General features: G+C 50.0%; 1 protein-coding gene across 2 annotated transcripts in view; it reads right to left on the reverse strand.

The window, feature by feature from the left end:
• UNC45B (unc-45 myosin chaperone B) overlaps positions 1–17,169 on the reverse strand; it is a 42,818-nt gene extending 25,649 nt beyond the window's left edge. The window contains exons 1-7 of one of the 2 annotated variants that reach the window (XM_006119613.4): positions 16,982–17,120; positions 14,162–14,323; positions 10,197–10,233; positions 5,025–5,200; positions 4,190–4,279; positions 2,413–2,580; positions 1,048–1,216 (exon numbers count right to left, since the gene is read on the reverse strand). In XM_006119613.4, coding sequence (XP_006119675.2) covers positions 1,048–1,216; positions 2,413–2,580; positions 4,190–4,279; positions 5,025–5,200; positions 10,197–10,233; positions 14,162–14,323 — 802 coding nt within the window. In that variant the 5' untranslated portion in view covers positions 16,982–17,120. Of the gene's footprint in view, positions 1–1,047; positions 1,217–2,412; positions 2,581–4,189; positions 4,280–5,024; positions 5,201–10,196; positions 10,234–14,161; positions 14,324–16,981 lie in introns of both variants that reach the window. The other variant, XM_006119612.4, reaches the window with a different exon arrangement.
• Between the last annotated feature and the right edge of the window lie 5,855 nt (positions 17,170–23,024).

Below are 23,024 nucleotides of genomic sequence, written 5' to 3' on the forward strand. Positions count from 1 at the left end.
GCAGGCAGGTTGGCTGGGAAATGTTTTAAGCTATGCAAGCCTTAGCTTGGCAGGCAGGCAGGCAGGTTTGCATGCTGGCTTGTAAGTCTCCTGGCCACAGCCTGCCTCTGGCACCCCAGTCCTTCTCTGCCACAACCCTCTGCCCCCACTGGGTCACATCCCAAACCCCTGCACTCCAGTCCCCTGCCCTAGGTCACAATCGCCTACTTCTCCCAAACTCCATCCCAGATCCCACACTCCCTCCTGTACCCCAGTCCCTTACCCCAAGCTCCCTTCTGCACCCAACCTCCATCCCAGACCCCACATCTCCTCCATTAGTATCCTAGATGAGTGTGTCCCTTGACCACTTTCCAAAATCTTGGAGCAGCCCCCCAAGTTATTGCCCACCCCAATATAAGCCCAGAAAAGCATTATGGTTGGGTAGGCTAGCTATGGTTCTGGGACCTGTGGGTTTGGTAAGTAAAGGTGTTTCTAACAGTGCTTGTTGCTGGGTACTAAGTAGCCTCGACACTTTAAGAACAGCCCAACAGGATCAGACCAAACGTGCATCTTGTCTTCTGACAGTGGCCAGTACCAGGTTCTCCAGGGGGAATGAACAGAAGTGATCCCACCCCTGTGACCCATTCCCAGCCTCTAACAAACAGAGGCTAGGGACACCCTTCCTACCTAGCTAATAGCCAATGATGGACCCAACCTCCATAAATTTAGGTAGTTCTTTTTTGAACCCTGTTAAAGTCCTGGCTTTCACAACATCCTCTGGCAAGGAGTTCCACAGGTTGACTGTGCGTTGCATGAAGAAATACTTTCTTTTGTTTGTTTTAAACCTGCTGCCTATTAATTTCATTTGGTGACCCCTAATGGGAGCAAGTAAATAAGTTTTCCTTATTAACTTTCTCCAGACCTGTCATGATTTTACATCAGCTGTTTGCAAATCCACTCACAGGCAACAAGAAGCCAAATTTGTAGGTTCTACTGTTCAGAGCAATGGGACCCTTAGGTCTTTTCACATCTCTGCCAACATTCAGTGGTTACATGTAATTCAATTACCCAGCACCACAGCATCTTCTTTTCCATGTTGCTCCTCCTTTCCTTCCCCTGATAAGGAGTCTGTAATGGCCTGTAGGAGGTTGCAAACAGCCATAGAGATTTCTTCATTATCCACTGCCATCCACATGCACATTTTATCAATTCCCAGGAGGTGAAGGATAGCAGTAGCCTGCCCAGATAAAATACAGGAATCAGTGTTATAGTTCACCTGATTCTGTAGGAAGCAATTTTCTTTTCACACCCATTAAAATGGCATGCTTGGCCAGGGCTATAAAATAACAGCTGAATATTGAATTTGTCTGGTAAACGCACAGGAAATGGTTTTGCACCTCATAAGAACAGCCTCTCTGGGTCAGATCAAAGGTCCACCTAGTCCACTAGCCTGTCTTCCCACAGTGGCCACTGCCAGGTGCCCCAGAAGTAATCAATATAACAGGGAATCAAGAGATCCCTCCCTGTGACCCACTCCCAGCTTCTGGCAAACAGAGTATAGGGCAGTGGTGGCCAATACATCTGTTAGTCTATAAGGGTACGTCTAAACTACATGCCTCCGTCGATGGAGGCATGTAGATTAGACAGATCGGCAGAGGGAAATGAAGCTGCGATTAAAATAATCGCGGCTTCATTTAAATGTAAATGGCTGCCCCGCTCTGCCGATCAGCTGTTTGTCGGCAGATCGGGGCAGTCTGGATGCGCCGCGTCGACAAAGAAGCCTTTCTTGATCGGCACAGGTATGCCTCGTGAAACCAGGTTTACCTGTGCCGATCAAGAAAGGCTTCTTTGTCGACGTGGCGCGTCCAGACTGCCCCGATCTGCCGACAAACAGCTGATCGGCAGAGCGGGGCAGCCATTTAAATTTAAATGAAGCCACGATTATTTTAATCGCGGCTTCATTTCCCTCTGCCAATCTGGCTAATCTACATGCCTCCGTTGACGGAGGCATGTAGTCTAGGCACACCCTAAGAAAGGGAGAGTGACTTCTGCTCTATAGCTGTAGCCAGGGGTGACCCTAGACTAGCTGCCAGCAACTGGCACCCCAAGCGAACCATGCAATCGGCACCCCCACCTTCAAACCCCTCAATGATATTGCATCACTATTTGGCACCCCATTTAGCTTGGCGCCATAGTTCGTCTATATGGACGGGTCGGCCCTGGCTGTAGCTAAGAGCCAGTTGGCGTTTTAGCCTCTAAGGTCCCAGGATCAATCCCTCCTGCTCAATGGTTCTCGGCACTCAAGATTTATTTTCCTCATTCTACTGCTAAGTGGGGGTTGACATGGAAGGAGGAACAGCTGTTCTGCAACAGCGAGGAACAGGTTCCTTTGGGTTCCCTGCCTGCAGCGAGAGACCGAGGCCTGCGACTTACCCGTGCCCTGTGCCCCGTGCACATGCCCGAAAGGGTCCTTATGGCTGCAAGGATCATCTCAGCATTTTTGGTTTCTATCAGCTGCAGCAGCAGATTCACCCCATTGTTCTGGAATATTCGCTCAGCTCCTGCTTCCTCCCACCCCAGGACAATGAGATTGTTTGCCGCCTAGGGGAAAACAAGGTGGAAGGTCACAGGGCGCGGCAGTCGCAAGCCACCTCCTTGTGAACGGCGTTCAGAATGGAGTTTTGATGCCTGAAGGGAGGGAGTGACTTGGGAGTGGAATGTCGTGCCCTGGGTCTCGTTCCTGCAGGGGGACCAGGGGAGCAGTGGGGGGGGGGGGGGAGGCAGCAACCTGCCTGTCCTGGCATCACAGACTGCACCGTGCCCCACAAGTGGTTGGAGGAAGGGGGGAGTGCACAGGGCTCCCACCCGCACTCGCACTAGCTGGGAGCCGGCTGCTGGCTACTTCGGGGGCAGCCTGGTCTGCCATGCCAGGAGAGGCAGGAAGCTGCTTTAGTCCCACCGCTGACCAGGAGCTACTAGAGGGAAGCCCCTCCTGACCCCGCCCTGCCCCCCAAAGCTGGAGCCCCCTCCTCACCCAAAGCTCCTCCTCAGCCCGCCCCAGAGCCCACATTCCCGTCACATCATGTCAGGTCACAGCATCAGCAATTTTCTTCAACTGGGTGAGGAGAAAAATAGAGTTTGAAACTCGCTGCCTGCAGTAAGTGACCCTTGCCTGTGTCTCTCAGCATAGCGCTACTACACATCGCTGGGATAAATAGCTCTCAGGGCCACTGGGAGGGTTTATAGGGCTCTATGCATCCCCCGGGGCCTCCCCCCACCTGGCACCAGTGCAGCGAGGCAGCTGCCTGGGACACCCCAGCAGGGAGGGGTACGTACTTGGCTGCTGCTTGGCTCTGCAGTTCTCAGAGTCAGAGCCGCTTCACCAGCAGCAGCAGTAACCAGCCTCCCCTCCCGTCTCTGGCGCTTTAGGAAGGGCATGGTCACGTCACCAAGAGCCATCAGCTCCCGAGCTGCTCTCACCTGCTGTCCCAGTGGGGGCCCGAATTTCCAGGCACCCTAGCAACCGCCTCTGCATAGGAGGGTGCTGAGCAGTGCGGGTGAAGACCGTGGCTTAGGTGAGTGCAGGTGCCTGCAGGGCCAGGGTCTATCGAGCGGGAACATGGCTCTCTTCTCCCCCAAGCCACACCCTGCCACGCCGCTGGCTCGGGCAGCGAGCGCATCCTGCCGCCACCCTGCTCCCGCAGCCCCGTCCCTGTGCATTGGCTGCAGCACAATGCACGCACCGCGCTGCGGCAGCGCCCGTAGCACGGGACCAGAGGGCATGGCGCTACGGCTCAGCGAAGAGCTGCTTTGAGAACCACCTGCAAATATCCGAAGGCTTAACCCCAAGGCCAAAGAGAACCACCTGGGGCAGCGCGCGCGGGAGGAGCCGGGGGTACCGCAAGGCAAGACTCGCTTCCTGGCAGCAGCGCTGCTTGGGAGCTCTCCTGCGCGAGGCGGGGTCCTTCCCTTTGGACGTGGGCAAAGGCTCCATGGGGAGGGGCGGAAGAGCAGCTGGGCAGCTAGAGGTGGGTCTCAGCTGGAGGCACCAGAGCTGCGATTCAGGGGCTCGGTGGAGTCAGCTCCTCCCTCTTTGTGGATGTGTCAGGGCGGGTGAATGGCTGACGAGGGCAGTCGCCCTTGACGATGGGCTTTGAGCCCGATAAGGGCAATACCAGCCACCTCGCCTGCTGCCGCCTGGGAGTCTCACCTTTTCCCGCGTCTCCCTCTCGCTGCTCCCATCCAGCAGGATTTCAAACATGTTCTGCACTCGGGCATCGGTGGAGAACTGAACGCGCAGCTGGGGAGAGAGGAGCACGGGAAATCTCCGCCTCAGGCGTCTGCCCTTGCGCCCCAGACTCCATTGTCCTGAGGCTGCGCATGGCGTTTGGGGTTTGGCTTTTTGTAAACGTCCATCGTCCATGTCTGAAGCTCAGAGACCCATAGAAACCCAGGGCTGGAAGTCGAGTCCAGCCCCCTGCCCAAAGCAGGACCAACCCCAACTCAATCAGCCCAGCCAGGGCTTTGTCAAGCTGGGATTTAAAAACCTCCAGGGATGGAGATTCCACTGGGAACAGCCTCTCTCCAGCCTCCTCAGGGATTTGGAGGCTGCTCTCAAATCCCCCCTCACTCTTCTGTCTGCAGACTAAACAAGCCCAAATCCCTCAGCCTCTCCTCATAGGTCATGTGCTCCAGTCCTCATCATTTTCTTTGCCCTCCGCTGGACCCTCTCCAGTGCACCCACATCCTTTCTGTAGTGGAGGGCCCAGAATCCAGTTGAGGCCTCACCGGAGCCACATAAAGGGGAATAATCACTTTCTCTAGATCCACTAGCAATGCTCCTCCTAATGCCCCCCAATCTGCCATTATCCAGCCCATAAGTGGTTCGCTGTGTGGTGTGCTGGCCTTAAGAGGGCTGGAGGATGGCCTGCCGTGTGTTCAAACATTACTACCTAAGCTCAGAAGACATGCTTGCTCTGGGGCACCGTTGTGCACCTGCAGCTTTCGTACAGTTGGACTCCAAACTCTGTTGCCAAGGCCTTTACCTTTTCCTGAATTTTGGCTCCCAGCCGCCTCAGGGCCTCCTGGAAGTTTTTGTTGCTGGGCTCAATGGTGGCACATCTCTGGACATCTTTGAAGGCTTGGTCCAACTTCCCCAGGCTCTCCAGAGCCTGGCTGCGCCTGTACAGGGCCTTAATATCCGACGCACTGATGTCAATCGCTAGGAAAGTGATCAAGTACAAAAAGCATCAACATTGGCTTCGAACTCCACCCCCACCCAGAGAATTCACTAAGACAAGAACGATGGAGGCCCATGGCCCCACCAGGACTCTCTTACCCTGTTCCACCACTACACCCCTTTCCTCTGGCTGCATTCCACTAGGTCAGTTCTCTGTACAGCCATTCCCAAACACACAGAACGATGCTCAAAAGAGCAGTGACTTAAAGCCATTGGTGCTCTGAGATGCCTGGTGGGTCCTGCCCACAAGCTCAGGGTCTAGCCCATCACCAAATCTTGCATCAGGAAGGAATTTTCCCCTGGGGCAGATTGGCAGAGAATCCCGGGGGGTTTCACCTTCCTCTGGGGCACAGGGTCACTTGCAGGTTTGAACTAGGATAAATGGGAGATTCTCTGCAATTGAAGTCTAAGCCAGGATTTGAGGACTGGCCAGAGGTGGGGATGGGCGAGGTTCAGTGGCCTCACTTTTTAAGTCTCAGAACAGGAGAAGATCTACCACCCCACCCCTTTCTTGAAGCCCCGCCCTCTCTATTCTCCTGTCCATCACTTGCTATCCCCAGGCCTTATACACTCTGTTAAACAGTTTATTTTTACATTATGCAATATATAAAATTAAAATCACATGTTTATAGTTATGAAATAAATGGTCTGTTTTTAATTAATGCTATTTAAATGTCAAATGAAGCATTTACAATTATACATTCTGTTCTCTGCTATTTTGTAAATCTAAAATCAAGTATTGATAATTATATATTTTTTCTTCCAATAACAAAGTCTCTGTGTGGCACCTGTAACTGAACAGTATCTGCCAGTGTCTTGAAGTCTGGGCTGTAGTCTGAGATTGCTAGTCGTATACAGTCCATCAGATGGGCATCTGTGATCCTGCGCTCAGCCTGGGAAGCTTGCTCCAGCACAGCTGGAGCTAGATGCAGCCTCCCTGGGCTGAAATGCAGGGCAACTGGGCTGGAGGGAAGAGAAGTGGCTGCCCGGCCAGCTGGCCATGGCGCTCAGCCAGGGTGCACCAAGTTCCACGTGGGCAGGTGCAGAGAAGCCGCTGATCAGCTGGGGCCACAGCCCTCCCGACCTCCCAGCTCTCCCCATTCCTCGCAGCTACTCACCTGTGCTGTTGCTCGGTGAGTAGCTGCTCCTCAAATGAGGAAAACTAATGTAAATGTACTGCACAGGCACGCAGTTCAGAGAGGGCTCAATAGCTACTCTTAGAGCTCCTGAGATCGACCGATAGATCGTGATCGACTGGTTGGTGACCATGGGACTAGATGATCCTGGTGGTCCCTTCTAGTCTTAGAATCATAGAACACTAGAAGAGGAAGGGACCTCGAGAAGTCATGGAGTCCAGTCCCCTGCCCTCATGGCAGGACCCAGCACCATCTAGACCAGTGGTCTCCAACCTTTTTACACCCAAGATCACTTTTTAAATCTCCGAACAGGCGAAGATCTACTGCCCCGCCCCTTCCTTGAAGCCCCGCCCTCTCTATTCTCCTCCTGTCCATCATTTGCTATCCCCAGCCCTTATACACTCTGTTAAACAGTTTATTTTTAAATTATGCAATGTATAAAATTAAAATCACATGTTTATAGTTATGAAATAAATGGTCTGTTTTTTATTCATACTATTTAAATGTCAAATGAAGCATTTATAATTGTACATTTTGTGGGGACAGAGTTCTGCGGCTGGGGACAGGGTGCCAGTGGGGACAGGAACAGGGACAGAGTTCTGTAGCTGGGGAAAGGGGAGTGGGGACAGAGTTCTGTGGCTGGGGAGTGGGGTGCCAGTGGAGGCAGAGAGTCCCCTGTATCTGCCTCCTCCCAGGATTCCCTCGCCCCCAGAGGGAAACCAGCGTGTGCCTGCCCCGGGGCCGACCCCGCCCCCCCGGCACAGGGAAGCCCCGCGAGCACCTGCCCCGGGGCTGACTCACCCCTCCTGTGCAGTGCAGGGAGCAGCTAGTGCACTTCTGGAATTGCCGGAGGTGGTGCTAAGCTGCGGGACTTCTGTCCATCCCCGGGAAGGCGACACTACCTCCATTTTCACTGGAGGTAGGTAGTGGGGCTTCTCGGGGGTGGGAGGGAAATGGGGGCGGGGCGGACAGGACGCCTCGCGATCGACTGGTCGAGGCCTCGCGATCGACCTGTTGGTGACCATGGATCTAGACCATCCCTGATAGATGTCTAGCTAATCTGCTCTTAAATATCTCCAGAGATGGAGATTCCACAACCTCCCTAGGCAACTTATTCCAGTGTTTAACCACCCTGACAGTTGGGAACTTTTTCCTAATGTCCAACCTAAACCTCCCTTGCTGCAGTTAAGCCCATTGCTTCTTGTTCTATTCTCAGAGGCCAAGGAGAACAATTTTTCTCCCTCCTCTTTGTGACACCCTTTTAGATACCTTAAAACTGCAGTCATGACCCCTCTGTCTTCTCCTTTTCAAACTAAACAAACCCAGTTCCTTCAGTCTTCCTTCATAGGTCATGTTCTGTATAACTTTAATCATTCTTGCTCTTCTCTGGACCTTCTCCAATTTTTCCACATCTTTCTTGAAATGCGATGCCCAGAACTGGACACAATATTCCAGTTGAGGCCTGATCAGTGCAGAGTAGAGCAGAAAAATGACTTCTTGTGTCTTGCTCACAACACACCTGTTAATGCATCCCAGAATCATATTTTCTTTTTTTGCAGCAGCATCACACTGTTGACTCATATTTAGCTTGTGGTCCACTATGATCCCTAGATCCCTTTCTGAAGTACTCCTTCCTAGACTTCTGCAGTAGGCCCCTCCCATTCTGTATGTGTGAGACTGATTGTTCCTTCCTAAGTGGAGATCTTTGCATTTGTCCTTATTAAATTTCATCCAATTTACCTCAGACTGTTTCTCCAGATCATTTTAAATTATGACCCTGTCCTCCAAAGCAGTTGACACGAAGCTGGGAAGGGTTGCATCTGCAAACTTAATAAGCGTACTCTCTATGCCAATATCTAAGTCGTTGATGAAGATATTGAACAGAACCGGTCCCAAAACAGACCCCAGCGAAATCCCACTTGTTATGCCTTTTCAGCAGAACTATGAACCATTAATAACTACTCTCTGAGAACAGCGACGAGGAGTCCTGTGGCATCTTATAGACTAACTGAAGTGTAGGAGCATAAGCTTTCGTGGGCAAAGACCCACTTCATCAGAAGCTTTTGCAGATTCAGACTAACACGGCTACCCCTCTGATATCTCTGAGAACAGTTATTCTGCCAGTTCTGCACCCACCTTATAGTAGCCCCATCTAAGTTGTATTTGCCTAGTTTATTGATAAGAATTGCACGCAAGACCGTATCAAATGCTACGTCCACTGCTTCTCCCTTATCCACAAGGATAAGGTCTGTCCCTCCCCCCTTGTCCAGAGAAGTTTTCCCCCCTCTTGGTTCGCTGGATGGATTTGCCACAGTGAACATAAGAGTGGCCATCCTGAGCCAGCCCAGTATCGTGTCTTCGAACTGCAGTCAATGCCTCGTGTCCCAGGGTCTGGCAGCCAGATGCAAGGGACCCAGATCATAGGGCTGTGTCCCTGACCATCTCGGTTAATAGCCGTTGGGGCACCTGCCCTCCATGAACACAGCCAGTCATTTTGGACCCTCACTTTAGTTTTGGCCTCCACAACATGGAGGCTGATGGAGCATTGTGTGATGTGGCACTTCCTTTTGTTTGTTTTAAATGTGCTTCCTACTGATTTCATTGGTCTTATGTGAGTAGTAACACCACTTTCCTAGTAGTGACCTCTAGCATAGCATCTCAGCTTGGACAGGGAAGGGGAAGGCCCCCTCTTTGGACCTTTTCCAATTCTAACATCTCTTGTTTGACATGAGGGGACCAGACCTGCAATCAGTTTTCAAGTATGGACACACCTTGCACTTGCATAGCAGCAGGATGCTATTTAACCTTTTGTGTGTCATTTCCCAAGGAAAGTGCATTCGCTACCTTTGGAATCTCAACCTTCAATTTTAAGGGCATATTGACCCAGGTAGGACACTTTCATCCCCCCTGGAGAGATGATCCCTGTTGCTTTAACTGCCCCACCACACCCCATTGTGTGAGTAAATGGAACAATCATGCTCCCATTTCTCTGTAAAGTCAAGAGGGTGAATTTTATAGGGACTAACACAGAATCCTGGTGTTTAACATTCCAAGCAAAGCAATCTATAGCTGATTTTTTGAATGACACAAAACAGTAAAGCTACATGAGTACAATATATAATAGTTGCATTTTCCTTTTCATTAATACAAAACGTATCTACTACTTGTAAATCAGAACAGAAGCAAGTGTAATGTGAGTTTAACTGGTTGTATTACGCCAGGGGTGTCCAAACTTTTTTCAAAGAGGGCCAGATTTGATGAAGTGAACATGCGTGAGGGCCGACCATTTTGCCTGACATTCTTTGAACCATTAAAATTAAATGCAAATTAACTATTTTATGCAAAGTTTATTGCAAACGGCATACTTTTCATTTCGTCACATGGATGACAAATCTAAACAGGTGTTAAATCACTCTGCCTTTCATATCTGAAGGCCAGATGGAAAAAAAAAATCCAGGAAGCTGAAATATGTGTCAGGAACATTGTAAAGTACATTACATATTATTGGTAATAAAGGTTGTCTGTCAACTTTTAAGTTAAAAAAATATGAACAGGAACATAACACCAAGTATACATGTTGTGTCCAAATATATTTATAACTGATTTAGACCAACTGACATTAACTGAGATTTTACAATGTATTCATCTCAATACATATGGATTCGTTGGGGGCCATAAAAGATAGATATTGCCAAATTACCTGGGGGGCCGTATTAAACCGGAACATGGGCCACAATTGGCCCGCGGGCCGGACTTTGGACATGCCTGTATTACGCAGTCACAAAACCAGGTCTGAGAACACACTAGTGCATGTAGGAAGACTCAACCCCTCGCCTGCTTACCTCTAGAAGCATCCGATGCTGCTTGGGCATAGCTCTCCTGTCAATTCAAAGGGAAGAGAGATGTATTAGCTATAAAGATGGGCAATGGTATATATTCAGGGTACTGATTTTGGAGTGTAATCGGGAGCAAGTCACTTGGCCACACTTTCCAGATGGGTGAACAAAGGCTCAACATGTAAGTTCTAAGTCCTATTATATCGCGGAAGACGACGGATTTAGATGCTCTTTCCTTACCGGTATACTGCAGTGGTGTGGTAGCCCACTCTAGAAGGGGACGGGGTGAAAACAACCTTAGAAATGCTGCACAGGGCCCAAACAGTGGGGAAAGAGTTTATAGGAGGCCAGCCAATCAGGGCCACGCTGGGCCCTATAAGAAGGGCTGCAGGACAGAGAAGAATTCAGTCTCTCCCTGGACTCCAAGGAAGGAGAACTGGCTGCCTGTAAAGGGACACCTCCATGGACAGAACAGTACTGGGCAGGCCGTAGGGAGATGCAGCTTGATAACTGCTAGACTGAGGCTGTGACACAGGGGCCAAGTGGGTGCTGGGGCTGTGGAGAAGAGGCCCAGGGAAACTGACAGGAGAGCTTTGGAGGAGGGACAGTGAGTGGCTGCTGGCTAGAGGGCCCCTGACGCTGGGACCTAGAGTAGCAAATGGACCTGGGTCCCCCAACCCACCAGCACACAGACTGTAGCGTGCCACCTGTGAGTGGCTAGATCGGGGCTGCATTTTGCACCCAAGGCAAGTGGCAAACTGAGGACTGTCGATCCCCAGAAGAGGGTATCTTGGGGTGATGTGGGTCCAGATCCAGACAGTAGAGACAAGTGACCACAGGTGAATACTCCCCAGAAGTGGTGTCCTCAACCGACTGAAATGAGCTACTTCCCAGAGTGGGCAGCAGGAGGCACCACGGTGGTAAATCCAACCCCTGTTACTTGTGTGACACCCTCTCAGCCCTACATTGCTACAAGTGTAGGTAAGACAATGCAACAGCTTCCAGTACAACCGCTGCGCAATGGGGAGCTGCAAAGAGGTAGTTGTGCAGCCTCTGGAGTTTTTCTCCTGGCAACATTAGTAGTGCAGATCAGGGAATAGGCAGGCTTGGGTAGGACATCGCCGGAGTCCAAGGTGGCACTGAGGGGGTCTGAGGGAGGCGAGGTGCAGTCCAGGCAAGGGCCCTTAGCCCTGCCCCTTCTGCCTAAGGCCCGCCTCCTTCCAGTGGGGCCTGGAACCAAGCTCCCCCATGCCCAGAGCCAGGCAAAATCTGTTGCCAGCCCTGGGTCTGATGGTCTTTTGTAGAAATCATCATAGCAAGTCACCACAACCAGCCTAGAGTGGGCTGGACTCCTTTGACACGCGTGCGAAGGACATATAGTAGCATCCAGATACGGCAGAGACAGTTTATAACAAAACACCGAGGCCCCTCTGCTACCAAAACCATCTGTTGTTTGGGCTAAAGACTAACTCCTGTTATTGGGAACTGCTCCTCTGGAGGGTACCGTTCCACAGCACTTACATTGTGCCCTGGAGGTATTATGGGACACCGCACGATACTCCAGCAGTGCCACTTGGGGCTGTGTTGGGATTAACATCCTCTTCATCACGGGCGCTGGCAGAGTTGATACCACAGGGCCAGGGCTCTGTGCAGGTCGAGTAACTCACGGCCCCTGTTCCCGTAGGGTATGTCTACACTAGCAAAGTTAATTCGAACTAACGGACGTTAGTTCGAATTAACTTTCATAGGCGCTACACTAGCGCTCCGCTAGTTCGAACTTAATTCGAACTAGCGGAGCGCTTAGTTCGAACTAGGAAAGCCTCATTTTACGAGGATTAAGCCTAGTTCGAACTAGCTAGTTCGAATTAAGGGGTGTGTAGCCCCTTAATTCGAACTAGTGGGAGGCTAGCCCTCCCCAGGTTTTCCTGGTGGCCACTCTGGCCAACACCAGTGAAACTCTTCTGCCCCCCTCCCGGCCCCGGCCCCCTTAAAGGGGCACGGGCTGGCTACGGTGCCCGTGCCAGGTGCAAGCCTGCCAGCACCCAGCCAGCAGACCCTGCACCTGGCATGGATCGATGCCCCCCAGCCCTCCCCCTCTTCCCGGGACCAGGCTGGTGGCTCCCGGGAGCTTGCCCGGGACCGCAAGAGGCGGGCACCCGCCTGGGCTAGTGCGGACATCGTGGACCTCGTCCACGATCTCTGCACTAGGCACAGGAAAGTGGCTGTCTAGGGCAGGAGAGCTGCCAGCCTGGCCACCCAGGAGCAGGTGTGCAAGAGAATCAAGGGGGTCCACTGAGACCCCCAACCCTGAGCCCTGAGCTTACAATGGCCGTCCTGGGTCAGACCAAAGGTCCATCTAGCCCAGTAGCCTGTCTGCCGACAGTGGCCAACCCTAGGGACCCTGGAGGGGATGGACCGAAGACAGTGACCAAGCCATTTGTCTCGTGCCATCCCACTCCAGCCTTCCACAAACCTTGGGCAGGGACACCACTCCTACCCCCTGGCTAATACCACTCCATGGACCCAACCTCCATGACTTGATCTCACTTCCCTTTAAACTCTGTTCCAGTTCTAGCCTTCACAGCCTCCTGCAGCAAGGAGTTCCACAGGTTGACTCTTTGCTTTGTGAAGAACAACTTTCTGTTACTAGTTTGAAACCTGCTACCCATTCCTTTCCTTTGGTGTCCTCTAGTCCTTCTTTATGGGAACTAATGAAGAACTTTTCTGTATGCACCCTCTCCACCCAACTCCTGCTTTTAGAGACCTCTATCCTGTCCCCCCTCCGTCTCCTCTTTTCTAAGCTGAAAAGTCCCAGTCTCTTTAGCCTCTCTTCATATGGGACCTGTTCCCAACCCCTGATTATTTTAGTTGCCCTTGCCTCTCCCAGCCTCTCTCTTCCCCTCTCCCACCTCCTTTTCCCAGTCTCCCCCCGTTTTGTTCAATAAAGACAAATTCCATTTTGGAAGACATGTTATCTTTATTTTGTACAACAAGAAGGGGGGCTAGGGAAGGGTAAGTGGAAGGAGGTGAGGGAGGAATGGGGTACGAGTCCCCGATGGGGAGGACTGGGCTGGCTCTGCGGGCTTCTGGGGGTGGAAGCTCTCCTGCAGCCCCCCAATTGCCCCCTCTCCTCAGATGGCAGCCTGCGGCAAGTGCAGCCGGGCTGACGGCCGAGTGCTGTGATGTGCCCAGTGTGGGTACTCCGGGCACTCCAAGCCAGGACTGCTTTGCAAGCGGGGCACCCCTGAGAACTGTCTGTCCAGGGTGGGGGTCGGGTCCCTTTAAGCATAGCCCTCGGCTAGCCTGAGATAGCAGCTCCATGCTCTAAGTCCTCATCTGATGCCCTGCCGGCACTGCTTCTGGCCACTTAATGTGGACATGCTAGTTCGAATTAGCAAAACGCTAATTCGAACTAGTTTTTTAGTCTGGATCCGTTAGTTCGAATTAGCTTAGTTCGAATTAACGTTGTAGTGTAGACGTACCCATAGTCCCTGCTTTAAAGAACTTACAGGTTTCCATTGGTTTGTGCTTGGCAAGAGGCCCCAGGGAGACTCTGTTTAACCAGGAGGGTGGCACCGACAAAGACGAGACTGAGGACAATGTCCCAGTTCCGCCCCCAGTAAACAAATCCCCCTCCTGATTTTTAACCCTTCACACCAGACCTCGTCCCCCAAGCCAAACCCTGGCACAACTCCTCGAAGACAATGCACCAAGGATCTATAGCAACGGGACATCTTAGAAACTGGCTGTGATGCAAGTGGCCCAAGGCTACTGGGGAACACCGGTCCCCTGGATGTTTCCAGGCGCACAACTGGACAGGCTGAAGGGAGCAAGATTTTGGAGCTGGTCAGATGAGCAGCACTGTTTTCTATATCGAAAATATAGTGAGCAGATAAGCCCCTAACCCAAACCTCCTAACCCGCCTGTACATAATCACCTCCCCTCCCCAAATCCAGAGGCTCTCATCTCACCTTCTTCAGGAAGCATGCCGCCCTATTCCGGTACAGCACAGCCTGCAGCGACTTGTCCTTGCTCAGCTTCATGGCCTTGGTGTAGCTGTTAATAGCATTCTCATAGTCGCCAGCCTGAAAATACTTGTTGCCTTCCTCCTTCAGCTGAGCTGGGTCCTCCATCTGGGTGGGGAAGGAAGCCGCAGTTCAGCTACCAAGTAACTTTAGGGGAAGTATCGATTAAAGTGATTTGATCAATATGTGCAAAGCACTTGGCACTTCCTGTGTGCCGTTAACTACCTCTTGGCATTCAGAGAAGATTAAACATCTCCCTTGTATCGAATGAAGTGTGACAGACACACAGCTAGTGCAGGACAATGCAGCAAGTCAGCATCCGGGTAGCAATACTGGGATGGGGAGTTACTCGGTCTTCTCACAGCCCTTCCCCAACAATGCTGCTTTCTTTCCTAATATACATTTATTGTAAACAGGAGAAGTCTTCAGCTCCAGATCCTAGTGCCTAGGTAGTCCAACCTAGAACCAAACTCTCTACCCAGCATATGCAGATTCGAGTCGACCAGAGGCCATGCATTTCAGATTTTAAACACAGGGGCTGTGTCTACACTGGGCCACTTATTCCAGAAAAGCAGCCGCTTTTCCGGAATAACTTGCCAGCTGTCTACACTGGCCGCTTGCTTTTCCGGAAAAGCAATGACAATCTACTGTAAAATTGTCAGTGTTTTTCCGGAAAAACTATGCTGCTCCCATTCGGGCAAAAGTCCTTTTCCGGAAAAACTGTTCCGGAAAAGGGCCAGTGTAGACAGCACAGTAGTCTTTTCCGCAAAAAAGCCCCGATTGCGAAAATAACGATCAGGGCTTTTTTCCGGAAAAGCGCGTCTACATTGGCCACGGACGCTTTTCTGGGAAAAGTGCTTTTCCGGAAAAGCATCCTGCCAGTGTAGACGCGCTTTTTCCGGAAATACTTATAACGGAAAACTGTTCCGTTTTAAGCATTTCCGGAAAAGGGTGCCAGTGTAGACGTAGCCAGGGACTTTGGCCACCTCACAGGTTAAAAAAAGCCAGGGAGAGAAACTGAAAGGTTATATCTGGCATCTCTTAGGAAAGTCAGCTGTTTTGTTGGAATTGGGACTGCTCTTAAAACTGCCCCAGTGAGTGCTGGCAGCCTATGTTACATACAGTAACGCATGTGCTGCAACTCCCACAAGGAAGCTAAACACAGAGGATGGATGGAGATTAAAGATAATCAAGGTATGGTCAACACCTAAATACTTTGCCTCAGTTTTTAATGAGGCTAATGAAGAGAATATATCTAGTGGCAGGGTGGGAAATAGGATCAAGGCTATAGAAATTGACTTCCACCTCTGATGGAATCGCCATTCAAGAACATTAAAGGAATTGGCGCAATAAATTGCAAATCCAATAGCAAGGATTGTGAATTAATTTGTAAATTCAGGGCTCACGCCTATGATGGGAGAACTGCTAATATAGTTCCTATTTTTAAAGAAAGGGAAAAAAGTGACCTAGGAAACTACAGTCCTGTTAGTTTGACCTTAATTGTATGCAAGTTCTTCGAACAAATTTTGAAAGAGAAAATAGTTATAAGGGCATAGAGGTCAATGGTAATTGGGATAACAGGTAGATAACTGATTTTTTTAGACAAAATAAATGCAGTAGATCTAATCTGAATGGATTTTTAGTAATGCATTTGATTCGGTTCCACATGGTAAGTTTCAATTAAATTGGAGACTATAGAGATTGAGAACTGAAAGTGCATAAGGAACTGGCTGAAGAGGAGACAAATAGGTCAGGCTGAAAGGTGCACTGTCAGACTGGAAGGTTGCTCCTAGTGGAATTGCTCAGATTGGTTTGGGGACCAATCTTATTTAAGACTTTTGTTACTGAACTTTGCATGAAGTGAATTGGTGAAGAAAAATGGCAGACGACAGCCAAAGAATGTCCCAGGCGGTGTTCTCAGTCCTGCTCTCCCAGGAAGAGAGCAAACAGTCTCGTGGGGTGAGGGAGGCAGGTTTTAAGCTCAAAGGGTCAAAACAAAGTCAACAGGCTAGAATATTACACTGCATTACTCTGGTAAGCATGAAAGAAGGGACAAAACTGAAATTAATTTTGCAAGGCAATACTCAGTGTTTTGTATTTCACCCTGACAGGAAAACATTTAAGTCAAAAAAGCATGAGTTTCTCATAAAAATTCAAATGTTGACAAGGCCTCTTTAATTCCCTTACCCCTATACATTTCAACCAACTTTAATTGTTTAACTAAATTTAAAACAGCCCTTTAAAAGTCCAGCCACACAAGCAAGTCAGCAAAAGTCTGACTAAAGATTCCCTCAGATGAAGGACTTGTTTGGTCTATATTCCTCTGGAGAGAGAGTCCTTAGAGCCCTCTCAAGCCCTTCCCAGATGACTATCTGAGCAGTACACCATTTGGAGCTTTTTGCTAGTCTCATGCATTTAAAACACCGAAGGGGCTGGCCAGGTTTTTAAAAGTTCTATTTAAAGCTAGATCTCTCATCAACAGCCCATTGGGGGTGGGGATGGGTGGGGGGGGGGGGGGGGGTTGAGAGGAGGGAGGACTGCAGCCATAAATGAAAACCAGCCCAGTAAATGGTGGGGTCAGAGTGCCTGGGTCACATGGTGAAGAGACCCTATCTCGCATTTCAGTTCCTAACCATATTTGGGCCACATTAGCTGCCCCTGCAGACTGTCAGTGTCACCTGTCACTGATCTCCAGTTCCCCACCCCCACAGCAGAAATGCATTTCAAATAAAAACATTCAATTTCTCCATGTAAAAGCTGCCTTGCCTTGCATCCTGTTGCTCCCTGCCCCTCCGTACCTTGCGTGGATTCAAAATGCTGAGAAAGTCACCCGCCTGCGTCACGCTTTCAGCTCTGCTCAGCCGGTCTGCTGGCTTCCTCCCCTCCTACTACGGAGATATGCTGGCCTCCTGTGCTTTATATAGCTCAGTGACATTGTCCCGAGGCCTGCGCCAATGGGGTAGTGAGCACGGGGCTGGGGGTGAGGTCAGATTTCCAAAGGAGTTTTCTAAACTGAGTTGGAGGATTATGGTGCCTCTTGCAAAAGGAGCCGAAAGGCACTTCAAACATCTGCCATGCAGCAGCCAAACGCTGGATGGGGGCTTTTCAAATAGCAAAAGCTGACAGCTGGGAGGACAGAGCACCCCTGCCCAACATGCGCAGACCCTCTCCCCAGTCTATTTAAGGAAGCATGAGACATCTGAGTCGCAGGAGCAAATGTTTTGGCTCCGTTATTGGGAAGGGAGCCTGGCAGCAGCTGCCACAACGAGAGGCTCCAAGCACCTTCGAGAAGCTGTTTCAGAGGAATCCCATTCACACGTTCCCCTCTTCCTTCTCTCCTATTTTGGACTCCATGGAAACCCAGACAGGGCTATGCTCACAGCCAGCCATGCCAAGACCCCAGAGGTAGAACCCCTCCTCTATTCAGTCCCATATTGCTCAATGGCGACTGCTGAACCCTGCCAAGGCGTTACGCCTTCACACAGGAGAATTGCTCACCCAGGTGAATTGTTGACACAAACCAGGGCAATAGTCACTCCTTGCCCAATGAAAGAGGATGCTTGTGACACAACAGTAACAAGCAGACCTGTGGCACCTTAGAGACTAGAATAGATTAGGTCACGGAGACGCCTTGGAGTGGGCTTCTGCTTTGCTGGGGCATGACAGAAGGACACAGACTGGAATGCTTTTCTCCGGATGTTGGCCACAATTCTTGATGGGGGGGGGAGGGACGGTGTTCACCCCACACCATGAGTTAATGCAGATTGAGAAGAGAGTTAATTAAACAAATAGACCAGAGTGGAAAGGAATCAGGTGGCTAAGCAATCCCCTGGCTGAATGAGGAAGCCCAGCTGAGGAGGAACAAGCCAAGCTGGGACTACTGAGGCAGGAAATAGCAGCAGAAGGTGTTTTCTGGGGAAGTCTGTGGACGATCATTCCTGGGAGAAGGGAGACATGTTTGGGCTGGCAAGCCCAGAGAGGGCAAGGCCAGGAAGGCAGGGCAGGGCTCAGGCAAAGGAAGTCAGGTCTAAGAAGGAGCAGACCTCAACTGTGGGCAAGATGGCCCCCGAGCTGGAAGGTGGATGAGTGGAGACGGGCCTGGGTTCCCTGCCAAGTGCTGAGGGAGAGATGCTGAGCCTACGTCTACGCTGCAGGTATTTGGCATAAGGGGTCTTGCGTAAAAGGGTTTTTTTTGTGCAAAATGGACCCGTCTACACCGCTTGTTTTTGTGCAAAAAGCATCGGCAGAGATATGCAAACGACAGCGTGACAAATGCTAATGAGTGCTTCATTAGCATACCCTCCGCTGCCAAATACCTGCAGCGTAGCCGTAGCCTGAGATGCAGTGAATAGGAAGGCGGCGGACGGAAGATTGCAGATATTTTGACGGGGCCGGGTTGGCCATAACATGTTCAGGAGGGCAGAAGCGAAAGGGAATTTCAAGAAGATTTTTAAGCACTAGGCAACTGTCTTTCAGAGAAGAAAAAACGAGTAACTTCAGGAGTCCACCACACCACAGGTTCTGTTTATGACTCAAAGTCCTGGCTTTGAAACGTAGGGAGAGGCGTCAGGTGCCTGCATAAGTCAAGCTGTCATGTTCCTGGATTTTAAGGGGATCAGACAGGTCACTGCTGCACCCAAGCGGGTGGGGGTTGCCCCAAAGTCTGTACGAAGGGGGCCATGTGAGGTATCAAATGAAAGCTTCTGTTCTACTGATTTTATGTGTTCTACTCCTGTACTCGTGTGATATCTGTGTGTGGAGTTATAACTATGGACTCTGTGTTGATGCTGGAAGATTCTCTGTCTGAGACAGCGCAATGGGCCAGGAATGTTCAGTCCGTGACTATGCTAATTAGCCAGGCTCCAGGGGCAAGGCTCTCAGAGAGGCCAGTACACACCTGAGGAATGTGTCTGGGACCTGCAAACCAGCCAATAGCATGACTGTTTACATGGGACACAGGGATAGGTCGCTGGGCCATGTGACCTGCTCCAGCTTGGAAGGTACCAGGGAGGGATATAACATGCCACGAGGCAGACTCCATCTTGCCTTCAATTCTGCTCCTGATCCCACATGCAGCCTAGCAAGGGACAGAGAGCCGGGACTAATCGTTGGCCCATCCTGACGTAGGATGTACACCAGAGACTTTTAAGCCAGCAGTTTGTAACATCTCTGCTGAGAGCCTGCATCGAGAACTTGTGGATTCGATGCATGTGATGTATTCTCCGCAATAACCTCACTCTCATGCTTTTCTTTCTTTTATTAATAAATCTTTAGATTTTAGATTCTAAAGGATTGGCCCAGCGTGCTCTTGTGGGTAAGATCCAAAGTGTAAATTGACCGGGGATTTGTGGCTGGTTCTTTGGGACTGGAAAGACCCGTTCAGGGTAGGTGAGTTTGGGTCCTATAACCCCTCACCTGTGTGTAAGGCCCGGCGCTGATTGTGGCACAGGGAGAGCTGGGGTGTCTGAGGGGTTTTGCTCATGAGGCTTCCTGCTGGCTGGATTGGCAGCTGAAGCACTCGGTGTGACTGGTTTGTGGCCTGTTTGGGAAAGGTCTCTAGTCAGGGTCTGTAAGGAGCCCTGAGTTTGAGCAATTCACCCCGAGCGGACGCCCTCAGTGGTGCCCAGACCTGGCCCGGTCCATCATGCAAGCACAAGAGAAGTTACATTATTGTTGAGAGTTAACCCATTTCCTGCACTGAGCCCTGCAAGAGACCTGCCCCCTCTCACTGCAAGTTTCTGGCCCTTTTCCTTGGGCCCCTGTTCTGTGGCCCCCCCCCATGGCTTCCTCACACCGGGAATCCCAGCTGGACCTGCTGCTGGTCTGCTTTTGAACTGTGCCCAGGGATCCCCTGTACATGCTCGGGCTCCACATGCTCCATTTCCTCACCCTGGTGTCCCGCCCCAACACCAAGTGGCAGGACTACCAACACCTGTCACGGGTGAGGAGCCCCGGGGTTCTCTGCTTGGTGTCCCAGTTCCAGTTCTCTCATTTTAAACCTATAACCCGCACCCTGGTCCTGTTTCTCATTAGTTGTCCCAAGCCATCAGTGAGTCCTGTGTCCAGTGCTCCCTCCTGCAAGGCTAGGGGGGCCTTTAGAAGTGGGTACGACGTCGCCAGAGCCCAACAGGAGACGTGATCTTTGATGTACTCAATTTTGTTGTAAGTAACAATTTGAATTGGATGCAGGGTGTTGGCATTTACACAGACAGGGCCACAGCAATGACTAGCAAACTGGCAGAGGTGGGATCCATGTCATGGCTCCTTCCCCATTCTGGCATGATAAATGCAGAAATGGGGACCAGCAAGTGTACCCCAAAGCCTTATCTACCAGGCTTTGGTATAAAACTTCCCCCAAAATCTTAAAAACCTAGATCTTGGGAATAAAACTTCCGCTGCCACCACCCAAATGTTGATAAAGAAATCAGGGGAGATCATTTGGGAAATCTCGCCCCTAAAATAAAAATCAGGGCACACAATTAACCACTGCCAGGTTAATAAAAAGAAAAGAAAGAACTTTTATTATTACAACAATATTCCTGTTGCAGGCATAATGACTAAATAGGAAGGTAACAAAATATACTCATGGAGAAACTCCATGAGCCTAGAACTTAGTTACAAAGAAAAGCCAAAACATCTTTAAACAGTGCCAGATCTCAGATCCCATACCCAACCCTTAAAACAATAAAGCCTAACGAAACTACCTAAACTTTACCCTACTTACAGAAAATGAAGAAGGGTGTCTTGGAGAGAGAGAGAGAGGGTATGTCTACACTACCCCTCTAGTTCGAACTAGCGGGGTAATGTATGCATACCGAACTTGCTAATGAAGCCCGGGATTTGAATTTCCCGGGCTTCATTAGCATAAAGCCGGCGCCGCCATTTTTAAAAGCCGGCTAGTGCGAACCCCGTGCCGCGCGGCTACATGCAGCATGGGCTAGATAGTTCGAACTACGTAGTTATTCCGAACTATCTGTACGCCTCGTGGAACGAGGTGTACAGATAGTTCGGAATGGCTAGCTAGTTCGAACTATCTGTACACCTCGTTCCACGAGGCGTACAGATAGTTCGGAATAACTACGTAGTTCGGACTATCTAGCCCGTGCCGCGTGTAGCCGCGCGGCACGGGGTTCGCACTAGCCGGCTTTTAAAAATGGCGGCGCCGGCTTTATGCTAATGAAGCCCGGGAAATTCAAATCCCGGGCTTCATTAGCAAGTTCGGTATGCATACATTACCCCGCTAGTTCGAACTAGCGGGGTAGTGTAGACATACCCAGAGAGACATGCTTGTCCCTCTCTTTAGCTGCAGAGAACTCTCCCAGAGAGACAAAAGGACAAAGGAAAAACCCAAATTCCTTTGTCCCAGGTTGAAACTCCCTCCTACATTCCTATTGGTCACTCCACCTGGCTAGGTGTAGTTAACCCCTTAATCCCTAGGCTGCTGGCTAACCCTCATAATCATGACACATAAGAACGGCAGTACTGGGTCAGACCAAAGGTCCATCTAGCCCAGTAGCCTGTCTACCAACAGTGCCCATCACCAGGTGCCCCAGAGAGGGTGGACCGAAGACAATGATCAAGCGATTTGTCTCCTGCCATCCCTCTCCAGCCTCTGACAAACAGGGGCCAAGGACACCATTTTATCCCCTGGCTAATAGCCTTTTATGGACCTAACCTCCATGAATTTATCCAGCTTCTCTTTAAACTCTATTATAGTCCTAGCCTTCACAGCCTCCTCTGGCAAGGAGTTCCACCGGTTAACTTTCTTTTATTAGTTTTAAACCTGCTCCCCATTAATTTCATTTGGTGTCCTCTAGTTCTTCTATTATGGGAACTAATAAATAACTTTTCTTTATCAGCCCTCTCCACACCACTCATGATTTTATAGACCTCTATCATATCCCCCCTCAGTCTCCTCTTTTCTAAACTGAAAAGTCCCAGTCGCTTTAACCTCTCCTCATATGGGACCCGTTCCAAAACCCTAATCATTTTAGTTGCCCTTTTCTGAACCCTTTCCAAGGCCAAAATATCTTTTTTGAGGTGAGGAGACCACATCTGTACACAGTATTCAAGATGTGGGTGTACCATAGTTTTATACAGGGGCAGTAAGATATTCTGGGTCTTATTTTCTATCCCTTTCCTAATAATTCCTAGTGGAATTATTATTATAATTTCCAAGTGGAAATTATTAACCATGTTAAGTGTCTGCATTTTAGCAGGCGCATTGTAAGTTGCAGAATGTATGACAGAACAGCTTTTCAGAACTGTACATTCAAGCGTGGCTATTAGTACAGCGCTGCATGGATGCAAAGATATCAACCACCTCGCTCAGCTCTGCATATGGAAAATGCAGGACAATGTAGCACTTTAAAGACTAACAAGATGGTTTATTAGATGATGAGCTTTCGTGGGCCAGACCCACTTCCTCAGATCAAATAGTGGAAGAAAACAGTCACAACCATATATACCAAAGGATACAATTAAAAAAAATGAACACATATGAAAAGGACAAATCACATTTCAGAACAGGAGGGAGATGCGGGGGGGGGGGGGGGGGGAAGGAAGGAAGGTAAGTGTCTGTGAATTGATGATATTAGAGGTGGGGAGAGTGGGATTTCTGTGAGCTAATGGTATTAGAGGTGATAATTGGGAAAGCTATCTTGGTAATGGATAAGATAGTTTGAGTATTTGTTCATTCCTTCCCGGACAGTGTCGAATTTTAACACGAATGACAGTTCAGAGGATTTCCTTTCAAGTGCAGATGTAAAAGGTCTTTGTAGCAGAATGCAGGTGGTTAAGTCATTGAGAG

This window comes from Pelodiscus sinensis, chromosome 21 (genome assembly GCF_049634645.1).
Source record: "Pelodiscus sinensis isolate JC-2024 chromosome 21, ASM4963464v1, whole genome shotgun sequence".
Lineage (NCBI taxonomy): Eukaryota > Metazoa > Chordata > Testudines > Trionychidae > Pelodiscus > Pelodiscus sinensis.